Source organism: Lampetra planeri, chromosome 2, assembly GCF_965212315.1.
Source record: "Lampetra planeri chromosome 2, kcLamPlan1.2.h2, whole genome shotgun sequence".
Classification (NCBI taxonomy): Eukaryota; Metazoa; Chordata; class Hyperoartia; order Petromyzontiformes; family Petromyzontidae; genus Lampetra; species Lampetra planeri.
The window spans coordinates 23072370-23084801 of record NC_136108.1 but is presented as its reverse complement, the minus strand read 5'-3'; the positions used below and the strand labels follow the sequence as shown (position 1 = coordinate 23084801).

The 12432-nt window shown below is 47.1% G+C and overlaps 1 protein-coding gene across 2 annotated transcripts in view; it reads left to right on the top strand.

The window, feature by feature from the left end:
- Positions 1 to 12432, top strand: part of LOC144730142 (catenin beta-1-like) — a 69061-nt gene that overhangs the window by 37686 nt on the left and 18943 nt on the right. For both annotated transcript variants that reach the window (XM_078610728.1, XM_078610735.1), the window contains exons 8-11: positions 2250 to 2353; positions 5240 to 5374; positions 7161 to 7364; positions 9130 to 9288. In XM_078610728.1, coding sequence (XP_078466854.1) covers positions 2250 to 2353; positions 5240 to 5374; positions 7161 to 7364; positions 9130 to 9288 — 602 coding nt within the window. The remainder of the gene's footprint in view (positions 1 to 2249; positions 2354 to 5239; positions 5375 to 7160; positions 7365 to 9129; positions 9289 to 12432) is intronic.

Here is a 12432-nt window from a genome sequence, read left to right as displayed (position 1 = left end):
GGCGAAGGCGGCGGCGACGACGACAGCGACGACGAGACGAGTCCACTCCCAGAACCGGAAGCCCGGAGCTCTCGCTCTCCACTGCTTATATTCCCCTTGGCGCGGCTTGGCTCCACCCTAGCCGTGCCTCCCTTCTCCAACCCACCAGAGGGTTCCAGGGACCTCCCCACGAGGTCTGCCGTGACCCTTGCCCCAGTTCCTCCACCCGGCCGGCACACCCGTGTATATGCTCAATAGCGTGTGCGCTAAGTGTCCACCTGCAGTTGCAGCTACTGTACAACAGTCAACGCTGTGTCACTACACTTGTCTGGATTGTTTTTCTGTTATTAATCCAGGATAGTGTTGAGAATTGTGTGTGGTAGTTGAAGCGCGAACAGTAGAATAATGTTTATAATACGTTCTGAATGTTCATAATACAGTAAGTCTTTTGGAATCTTAACATGGTGGATGCGTTTCTGCAAAGTGTCACGTTAAGCGTAAAATGTGTTAAGCGACAACCTATTCCCCGTAAATAATGTAACAAAAAAGTTTGGCAAGATACAATGTATGCAAACACAGTGAGATGGTGGGACAAATACCTGAGGTTACGTCGCCGCTTGACTGTATCTATATACTGTATCACTACCGCTCAGGCACGCAGCTCAAGCAAGTAGTTAATTGTTGACCGCTCAGAAACCGCGTTATAATGGTGCGCATTCTGCGTTAAGGGGGTGTTCCACATCTTGCGAAAAGTATTCCCTCATGGAACAACCGTGTTCTCGTGAAAACGTGTTGTGTGAACAAAGCGTGTTAAGCGAGAGCTTACCATACATTTTTAATACAACCTGTGGTGGTTTTGTTGGTAATCTCTATATATTAATGGGATATTTGTGATTATGTGTGTGTTCAAAATGTTTAGCGTACTTCCCGACATGCAACAAACTTGAAATTTGCCATGTGGGTACTTTCCAGACTACACCAAAAATTATAAAAATAGACTTTTGTATTTTGGGGGGGGGGGGGGGGGGCGGCTCAATAATGCATATTTTTTTACACGGCAAGTGAGCTGTGATGTCACATCTGTCATGTGACCCGCTGCGCTACGAACCCGGCGACCCGAGTTCGATTCCCGCTCACGGCCACCACTGGTGACGATTATTTGAACCGGTCCTGGGCCTCCCCTAGGTCGACTCAACCTCAAACGAGTAACTGGTGTGCTGTGTGAACATGGCCACTGGGGAGACAAAGGCGGCCGGGCGTGGTGCTGGCCACCTACCTTCTCGTGTGCCGTGCCGGCCTTCATAGGTGCTCGCTAACAGCACTTGCCCCCTACAGTCTCACAGGCTACACAGGGGATCTTTGTCTTTATCCTGTGTGTGTGTGGGGGGGGGGGCAGCGACTGCGTAGTGATTGTAGCGATTCGCGCGCTGCGCTACGAACCCGGCGACCCGAGTTTGATTCCCGCTCACAACCACCACCGGTGACGATTATTTGAACTAGTCCTGGGCCTCCCCTAAGTCGACTCAGCCTCAAACGAGTAACTGATGTGGTGTGTGAACATCGCGACTGGGGGGACAAAGGCGGCCGGGCGAAGCCGGGCAGTAAAGCTAGTGTTTAAATATAGGTGACGTACATATATATCTACCAGGGGCGGTTTCTTCATTAGGGCGATTGGGCGACGCACCACCAATGTCATTCAACCACAGAGTCACGCTAGCCGTCACTGTGCCTCTGGATATAGTCCAATCAGCGTCATGCTACGTTCTGTGGAGTACCGCCTCTTATTGGGCGATTTCCCTCCAGCTGAGAATCGCCCCGAGTGGTCCCATAGACTTACATTCAAAGATGTTTTTTTTTGAACGGGGGCGCTGCAATGCATTCTCTATGGCTTCCGGGAGGGCTCGCCCTAACGTGCTTACGTCATCATACGTGCTTACGTCATCATACGTTAGCACGTTTCATCCAACAATATAATTTGTCGCCACCTAGTGGAATCTTTAATAAAATAAACTTGAGTGGTTTGTTTTAATAGTGAGTATAGAAACAAACAAGATGTATTGTAAGAGTCACTTTATTTTTCATTAATATTAAAGAAGTGAAGTTGCCTTTACATGCTTAAGCTGTTAATTTATCCATTGCATGGGTGGACCTTATCCTCATCAATCATCCAGACATTTGCCCCCCCTGAGAGATTTTTGCAGGAGCCGCCACTGATATCTACATACATGTTCCATAACAGCACCATAATGTCATGTGTTTCTTGGCGTCAGGTGGCATGCAAGCCCTGGGTCTTCACCTGAACAGCCCTAGCCAGAGGCTCATGCAGAACTGCCTGTGGACCCTTCGCAATCTCTCCGATGCTGCCACTAAGCAGGTCAGTGCGGCCAGCTTGCTAAGTGCCCATGGTGCTGATCCTTTGGCCGGCGAATGTTTGGGTAAAAACAGATGAAGGATCCTTGTGTGTATTTTTCTAGTTGTTTAGTTATTTGCTTCCTGCATAATAACTTTTTTTCGTAAGCACATTTTGACATTGGCGGTACACCTGTGCAGCATAACACACCGGTCCTCCTAAAACAGTCTGACCACGTCGCTGTTGCCCTTGAGTGAGCTGCAGACTCCCCATCAGAAGTTTCCTTAGATTCAGCAGCTGCTTCCCCATTCGAATGTGTAACATGAGTTATAATCTATTGATGCCACCGTCCGCCAAGAAATGATTCTGGAAATGAATCGGGGAACTATCTGGGCCATGAGTCGAATCTGCCTTTGGAACACAGAGCCAGTCGTTATCAGGCTGGGTGCTATACGGCAACAGACCGTGACGCTTCGTGTTCAGCCGCTCATAACAATCGTCTTCTGACTGCTTTAACACCATGAGAACTGATTTTGACGCACCTCGCAAGATTTTCTGACCGGGGATGCGAATCACAGGAAAATAAACAATTATTGCAAAAAGTGTGCTTTTTTTATACTGCACACCAGTGAAACGCTAATACTTTTATTTGCCCAAAAGTCAAGTGGCCAGCAACAAGAATCAAAATCTTTATTTAGACTGGAGGAGGAGGAATCCGATGAGCTATGAAGCTCTTTTTCACAACAAACAATACAAAAACGATAGGAGTGCAAAATAGAGAAAAGGTAAGCAAGCCAATCTTAATAAATATACATATAGTATACAGGCATACCTCTTATAGAACTCAGGATGCGTTCTTGGTAAACGGAGTGCTTTGCGAAACAGCGCTATAGGAGGTCATGACAACATGGTTCCAATGGATATGCGTACAGACAGCGATATATTTTTTTAACCTACGAGCGATATATTAACCTTATGGCGGTACCCCATAGTTCCCCGGCTCTCGCATAATATCCGTGATGCAGTAATTTTTAGTCTGTTGATGGTCGGCGATACGGCAATCTACTCATCTTGACGAGCCGTACACGATGCACTTTTCAAAGTTGAATTTTTCGATAACGGATGTTTAATGCGAATGTTTGGCATTTCGACATCGCGGAGTAGCACTGATTTCAGATTGATTGGTACCCCAGTCGCGGAGTTAAGCCACACCCCAGCAAAAAAGTGTCCCAGAAATAAAATATTTAATTGCCTCGGCCATTTTGTTTTATATGGTACCCCGGGGTACCGCCATAAGGATCATATGAGGGCTTCAGTTTGGGTATCGGTAATAGCCTTAATAATAATACTGTACACATGATTAATGTTTTAAAGCATTTTATAAATAAAAATAGTAATTTTTAATGGTAATTAAAAAAGGCCCAATAAGTTATGTACTCACCAGTGTTTTCAGTCGGAGCTTGCGTATGATTAACGACCGTTTGCCGTGAACACACGTTCCGAAGGCAGTTATACTAACGAATGACACTACTCGATCCATGGATCACAAATGAATCGATGCAGTGATTAACCCTCGATAAATCGATACTCTAATATGGCTGTCGGTTCAACTATGAGCAGAATGGATACAATAAACAGCTTGATTGAGGTTCCACAAGTCCAGATATGGGCAAAGACACACCCCCACAGACAATGCCATGTCTCCTTTCATCCATATATGGGCTGACCCGCCCAGGAATTTTCCTCCAGGACAAAGAGTGTTATTACGAAACAGCGTTATAAGAGGCAGCGCTAAAAGAGGTATACCTGTATAAAGTATACAAGTGTAGTGTCATCGGAGCGGGAGACAAGGTTTTACAGGAGTACCTTTATTAACACCTTCAGGTTCACAGGTTCGCCCTCGCCTTCTCTGTAGTCGTCTAGCCTAGCCTTAACACAACCCTGGCCGTGTAACACCAACGGCGCCGACCAAGACGGACAACAACTATCCGGCCGCGCAATATCTAGCGAAGACTGCAGCGACGAAGCCGGCGAAGACGACAGTGACGATGAGACGAGTCCACTTCCCAGAACCGGCAGTCACAAGCTCCCACTCTCAGCTGCTTTTATGCTACCCGGCGCGACCTGGCTCCGCCCTGGCCGCGCCTCCCTTCTCGAACCCACTAGCGGGTTCCAGGGGCTTCCAGATGGGGTCTTCCATGACCCTTGCCCCAGTTCCTCCACCCTGCCGACACACCCGCGTTTATGCTCACCGCTGTGTGTACTGCTCGTCCACCGCAGTTGCCGTTGCTGGACAACAGACGGCACTTACATTACACAAGTACAAACAGCATGATCAAAGTTGTACTCGATAAGAGTTGATACGATTCTAGAATTAAGCAAGAGCTTGGGGGAAATAAACTGTGGGAGGAAATTCCAAAGTTGCGCATAGTGCAACAGAAGAAGCAGTGTAGTGAGTGGGTGGGTGAGTGGCTCTTGAGTGAGTAAGTGGTTGACTGGGTGAGTCAAGAGAGGGTGAATGAGAGGCTGAATGAGTAAGTGACTTTTTGCGACCTGCGGTGGTTGAACACAGTCTTGACGAGACTAATACAATCATTGTGATTGACCCAGTCCTCAACGTGAGTGACAGACTCAATGAGTAAAGTTGATTGGGTACAAAACCGACTGGTGGCCTTTGCCTGTCATACCAGACAATCCAGCAGAATTTATTTCACAGCCCATGCCCTGCTGATGAGACCTAATATTCGAAACAGGTCCAAATTAAAGAGGTAATTCTATTGAAGCATTGCTTTTGATATCACTATCGCTATTGTGATTTTTTTGCCGATTGCGCACGTGCCCTTAGACGTGACCAATTGTTGTTCAGGAGATGTTGTTGACCCGTGGATGTGGTGTTGCTGTGTGGTGCAGGAGAACATGGAGGGGTTGCTGCAGTCGCTGGTGCAGTTGCTGGGATCTAATGACGTGAACGTCGTGACCTGCGGAGCCGGCATCCTGTCCAACCTCACCTGCAACAACTACCGCAACAAGATGGTTGTATGCCAGGTAGGTTCAGCGTCTGGTCAATGTAGATTTTTATTTAGGTTACGTATAGATCTAGGACCTTTTTTTATAACCAGGAAATATACAAAATACAGGCGTCTATCATTTAACGCGGTGGTGGATGCATTCCTAACAAGTGCCTTGTCAAGAGAAAAAACCGCGCTAACTGATAACAGTTTCGCTGTAAATAAAGTAACAATTAAGTTTGGCGAGATACAATGTACTACTATGCACACAGATGGCAGGACTGAGGGTACGCCGCTGCGTTACTGTATCATTCTGCGTACTATTTTACTCTACCACTCAGCTGTGCAACTCAAGAAAGTAATGGTGCGTGTTCCGCGTTATATCGGGCACGTTCTGCGTTATAACGGGCACGTTCTGCGTTATAATGGTGCGCGTTCCAACGTTATAACAGTGCTCGACCCCGTTTTTAGAAAAGTGTTCCCAAATGGGAGAACTGCATGATAGCGAAAACATGTTGTGTGAACACCACGCGTTAAGCAAGGACTGACTGTACCAACAGCCAATAATTATGATTCCTAATTGATATTTTGGGTTGGGCCACTACGTAATGATTTGACCAAATCTGTGTCATTAAGAGTCTCCACAATCTGATGCAGCCAAACAAAGTAAATTGTCAAGTGTACAAGCATCATCAGGACAAGATACAGGAAGTGAAAGTAAAATAATAAAAATCTCAAAAGTTAGAATAATTGTTCATCTGACTTCCTCCCGGATTTTGCTTCACACAGTTTCAAATTAAACATCGCGTTATCGGATTTATAAATGTGCTTGTGAGAATTGATTTTCGGCTCGCCATTGAGTAAGCTTTAACATAACAATTGGTGCATAAAATGCTTCTACACCTGGCAATGAATTTGTTTGGCCGTGTGATGGTGGTGACGGCGCGCCTGCCTTGGCAGGCCCTCCACCACCCAACACAGCCAAACAAATTAAATGCTCACATGATGTACAAGCGTTTAATAACACGCCAGTTATTGTTTAAGTTCACTCGCCATTAAATTGGAAGTACAATTTTCACGACCAGATACATCAAGTAAATGTGGTGTTTTGTTTAAAACTGTGTCAAAGTATCATCGGTACAATATGTTGTAAGTCAGTATAGTCTTAAAAAGTCATGTATGACCATGAAGCACATGTTTATTTGTGATGCTGCTCGATTTTGAAAATGTAGTCCAACAAGTTTCTTTAATAACATGTGCGGCAAGTTCTCCCTGAACACGTGGTGTTGACATGATTAACTACTTTCTTGAGTTGCGCGGTTGAGCGGTACGATACGCGGAATGATACAGTAACGCGGTGGCATACCCTCAGTTTTTTGTCCTGCCATCTCACTGCGTGTGCTTACTTTGTATCTGACCAAACTTTATCTTTACATTATTTATGGGAAAATGTTTGCGCTTAACACGGCACTTTTCAGGAACGCATTAAACGAGGACTTACCTTACGTTTTTGCAGCTGCAATCCACAGCACTTCTCCGGCATCTTCACTTTCTGACTGTCGGTGGCTCCGTCCACTGGACTCTTATTATTAATGTCAGCACTCACGAGAAAATCGCTAATGTAAAAAAATTAATACTATCCCAGTCAGTGGGTGGTGACACCCATCATCTGAAACTAGTTTTTTTAAGGCACATAAATCTTTAGTCACCTCCTGAGATGCCCGTAGCCGTGGCATCGCGTTTGCACACCATGCACTCGCCCGCTGTTCACCGGCTTGTTTGCCGCTTCCCCTCCGCGTGGCGGTCGCATGGGCGCGGCGCAGGTCGGTGGGATCGAGGCTCTGGTGCAGACGGTGCTGCAGGCCGGAGACCGAGAGGACATCACCGAGCCGGCTGTGTGCGCACTGCGCCACCTCACCAGCCGCCACCCTGATGCCGAGCTGGCGCAAAAAGCTGTACGCCTGCACTACGGCCTGCCCATCACTGTGAAGCTGCTGCAGCCCCCGTCACGCTGGCCCCTCATCAAGGTTCCAATGCTTTCACGCACAGTGCACAGTGTTTACAGTTGTGTTTGTGTGCGTAAATATAAAACAGCTAAATGGGTGCGGCACGGGCTGGAGAAAATGTGGACTGATGTGATACAGAAATAAGTGGAGCCGAGTGGACTTGCTGACGACTGGTACCAGCAGTGTCAAGTTTGGCCTCTGTGGATGAGGTCCGTGAAAGATGCTACTGAGGAGTTGGAGGCAGTTGCCCTCCAACAACAGTGGAAGGCAGAGGACTGGCGCTCACAATGAGCGGAGTGCCAGGCAGCTATATTTCAGAAAGTTGTCACAGTGAAGAGCACAGTTGGTGCAACGGCCAGTCATCTCAGTCAAATCAACCCATGGCACCTGGGTCTGTTCCGTGACCTCCTGCCAGCCGGCCTTCGAAAGTTCACGTGGCCTCAAAGTGCACTTAACCTGGTTCAAGTGCCATAGTGACATCACCACCACTTAGTAGTGAATGACGGTTGTTATATATTTGTGGAAAGTGGTGCTGCAATGATTAGCGCACTGCGCTATGAACCTGGCAATTCGAGTTCAATTCTTACTGATGACCAATAACAGCGGTGAATATTTTAATTGGTCCTGGCTTCTCCTAGGTCGACTCAGCCTTAAATGACTACGTGGTGTGGTGTGTAAACTTCACCACTGGAGAGACAAAGGCAGCCGGGTGTAGCCACCCATCCCCACGTGTGCCGTGCAGGTCTTCATAGGTGCTACTCGCGAACAGCACTTGCCCTAACATGTGTAGGATTACAAGGCAGGATGGTGCAGTGGGTGGGTGGCCCTGCTTGCTGTCAGGCAAGAAGGGCCACCCACCTGGGTTTGATTCCTGCCTTTGCAGAGTTTGTGTGTTCTTCCCCTACTCGGCATGACTTTACTCCGGATATAAATGGCCAAACATCTCAATGCTTACAAAATGACTTAATGGGGGAAAACTCGTAGAAACATTGCCCCTGACTATGAAAACTTGGGAGGACACTCCTGAAATAGGGCCTTCAGACTCGGCGAGTCTTTTCCGGGTACAGGCAGATTTCACTTAGCGCTCCTGGAGAAGTGAGGACTAATCAATCGGCGCTAAAAGAGGGGTCGTTATACCATTCTATATGTGGGTATGCGTTCTTGACAGCATTATTTCTTACGTATGAGCAATATATGAGGGCTTCCATCAGGTATCGATAATAGCGCTAATAATAATAAAAATACAGATCATAAACCTTTCGTGAATAAAAATAATCATTTATTATAACATCAATAAGTGTTATGTCCAGTACTCACGAGTGCATTCTATTGTACTCCTACAAGGCAGTGGTGGGAGAGACGAGGTTAGAGCTGCTGCGCTCCAGGTCTTAGTGATGCCCTCAGCTAAAATGTCTGTGGTGAGATTTCTTTTGGGTGGAGCCTGAGACTAGCCTAGTCTCATGAGTTCTCACCTGGCTAAACATACTCTTATTAACATTGGAAAATTTAATAGATTTATTTATGTATCTTTAAATGTGATCCTGAGCAGGAATCGTGACAATCGAATTGTCACACTCATTGGCTGAGTGAATGATGGGGCAGGTACATTTCCTCGGCTGGCGCTGCTGCGTGTTCTCGCTCTTAGCGCCGTTGAAATGTTTATTATTTTACATTTTTTGTAAAAAAAAATCTCCAGGACAAAGGGCTCTAATGAATTGGCATTCTACAGGGTCGCGCTAACCGAGGTCTGGCCTGTACACGGACAATCTTTGTTTGTGTCATGCAGGCTGTGGTGGGGCTCATCCGTAACCTGGCGCTCTTGCCAGACAACCATGCGCCGCTGCGCGAGCACGGTGCCATCCCCCAACTTGTGCAACTGCTGGTTCGCGCTCACCAGGACACGCAGCGCCAAACCGCGGCCTCCGGGGGACAGCCACAGTATGTGGTCAGTGCCCTGCACCGCCCCGTCATCATTGTAGGTTAATACGCCTGCAGGAATAACCAGGACGGCCAGCCAGATTCAAACTGTCAACCTCTGAAAACAAGCGGCAAATGTGCCACGGTTAGGCTACGTCATCGCCCCCAAACATGCTGGTGGTGAAGCAGATGATGTGTGGTTGAGATATTTGTTTTCTGCGCTATACAGGAAGTCGTGGGTTAGATCCCGACCCTGACACCAGCATATTCGGTGTTTGTTGAGACCTGCACTGTGGTGAGTGGGTGGGTGAGTTTGTTCTAGATTTGAAGCTTTCGTGACTGCAAGGAATCATCTTCTTAGGTTTTTTTCGGTAAAGTCACGTAGAAAGTAAAATAAAAACAAAAATCACGACGTTTCGGAGGCAACACAAGTCTCCGTCATCAGGTGGGACCATCACAGCCAGATTAGCTGTATCAAGTGAGGTAATGATTCAAGATGTAATCCCTTAAAAGCGAGTTGAGGGGGGAGGGAGAGGGAGGGGGGAGCTCATCAGACTATGGTAGCCAATGGAAGGAACGTATCGGGAGGGAGGGGGGGCGAGGCCAAAAGGGTGGGCGATGGACGTGGAAGCGCTTGTGCGCAAGCGGCCAATTACTGCACACGCCAACACAATGGAGCGATTGTGCGCAAGCGGCCAGCCACTGCACCCGCCAACACAATGGGCAGAGAGGAGGAGGGGAGGTCTAATACACATGATAGACAAAAGAACGAAAATGATGATGGGTACAAACTTAGGGGGAGCTCATCAGACTATGGTGGCCAATGAATGGAACGTATCGGGAGGGAGGGGGGGGGCCGGGGGGGGGGCGAGGCCAAAAGGGTGGGCGACGGACGTGGAAGCGCTTGTGCGCAAGCGGCCAATTACTGCACACGCCAACACAATGGAGAGAGAGGGGGAGGGGGGGGTCTGATACACATGATAGACAAAAGAACGAAAATGCCCATGTTTATACCAATGCTGGCTGAACAATGAAGAGAGTACTGTTAAAATAACTGGGGATGTTAACACTCGGTAAAGTACAGTAAAATAGTGCCTGTCAGATAAGATGGTCCAAAAATTTTTGTGATTAAGTCTTTTTTGCGTGGTTGATAACATCTTTCCAATGATTACTAAGTTTGTACCCATCATCACGGTTGAAATTATGTCTGTGTTTGTATATTTGTATGGCTTCGTGTACAAACCTTTGATGGTAGCCGGGAGGTTTGCAGAGAACCTTGGTCTCGGAAAAGACAATTTCATGAGAGCCCACCGAGTTGTAACAATGATCGGCCACGGCAGAAGAATCAGTTCTGCCGTGTTTCAGATCTGACTTGTGCTCGCGGACACGATCAGAAACATGACGTTTCGTTTCTCCAATGTAGCAATCACCACAAATGCAACTCAATTTGTAGACTCCAGGATACTGTAAGTCAGGAACGACATCCTTCACAGATGGAATCAGATCACGGATTTTATGCACTGTACTGAATCGGACTTGGATCTTATGTTTGCTTAGAATTTTGGAGATCTTTTTGGTCACGCCAGCTATGTATGGTAACGTAATGGTTTTGGTCGGAGTTTCATGTGGCTGTTTCTGTGTGGTGGGAGAGACAGCTTGGCGGATAGTACGGTCAGAGTATCCGTTCATCCTGAGGGCCTGATGTACATGTCTTAATTCACCGGTCAGGTGGTGTTTGTCAGAAATGCCATGTGCTCTGTGGTATAGCGTTTTGATGAGAGAGTTCTTTTGAGATGGGTGGTGGTGGGAATCCGGTTTCAAGTAGGAGTCTGTGTGGGTGGCTTTTCTGTAGACAGAATGTCCCAAGGAACCGTCAGGACTCCTCTCAAACAGAATATCCAAGAATGGTAGTTTACCGTCTTTCTCCACTTCCATGGTGAATCTGATGGATGGGTGTCTAGAATTGATGTGGTCCAAGAAGTGGTTCAATGCTGGGATGGCATGTGGCCAGATGACGAAAGTGTCATCCACATATCTCTTCCACAGGGAAGGACGCAGGGTGGATGTCTGGATGGCGTCTGATTCAAACTTTTCCATGAATGTTGGCTATAACTGGTGACAAAGGGGAGCCCATAGGGGTACCCTCATTCTGTTTGTAGAAGGTGCCATTCCAGGTAAAATAGGTGTTGGTGAGGCAATGCCTAACCAGCGCAGGTGCATCAGAATTCAATCCATGTTGGACTAAGTCCTCAATTATTGTTAGGGTGTCCGGTACTGGGACTTTGGTAAACAAAGATACTACATCAAAGCTGACGAGGATGTCATCAGGAGATAGTACTATGTCCTTAACCATAGAGACTAATTGGGTTGAGTTGAGTACTGCTGAAGAGGTCTTGCCTGTGAAAGGGAGCAGAGTATCTGATAGAAAACGGGCTAGTTTGTACGTAGGAGAGTTTATCGTCGACACAATGGGTCGTAGCGGGGTGCCTTCCTTATGGATATTGGGAAGACCATAGAGTCTGGGAGGTCTTGCCGCCGATGGTTTTAGAGAGGGACGTTTGCTTGGTTCGATTAGGGAAGTCGAACTCGTGATGATACTGTTGGTTTTCGTCGTTAGCCTTTTAGTGGGATCGTTTTTAATTTTGGAGTAACTCCCATCATTAAGAAGGTCCAGGATTTTGTTTGTACACGAAGCCATACAAATATACAAACACAGACATAATTTCAACCGTGATGATGGGTACAAACTTAGTAATCATTGGAAAGATGTTATCAACCACGCAAAAAAAAAAGACTTAATCACAAATTTTTTGGACCATCTTATCTGACAGGCACTATTTTACTGTACTTTACCGAGTGTTAACATCCCCAGTTATTTTAACAGTACTCTCTTCATTGTTCAGCCAGCATTGGTATAAACATGGGCATTTTCGTTCTTTTGTCTATCATGTGTATCAGACCCCTCCCCCTCTCTCTCCATTGTGTTGGCGTGTGCAGTAATTGGCCGCTTGCGCACAAGCGCTTCCACGTCCGTCGCCCACCCTTTTGGCCTCGCCCCCCCCCGGCCCCCCCCTCCCTCCCGATACGTTCCATTCATTGGCCACCATAGTCTGATGAGCTCCCCCTAAGTTTGTACCCATCATCATTTTCGTTCTTTTGTCTATCATGTGTA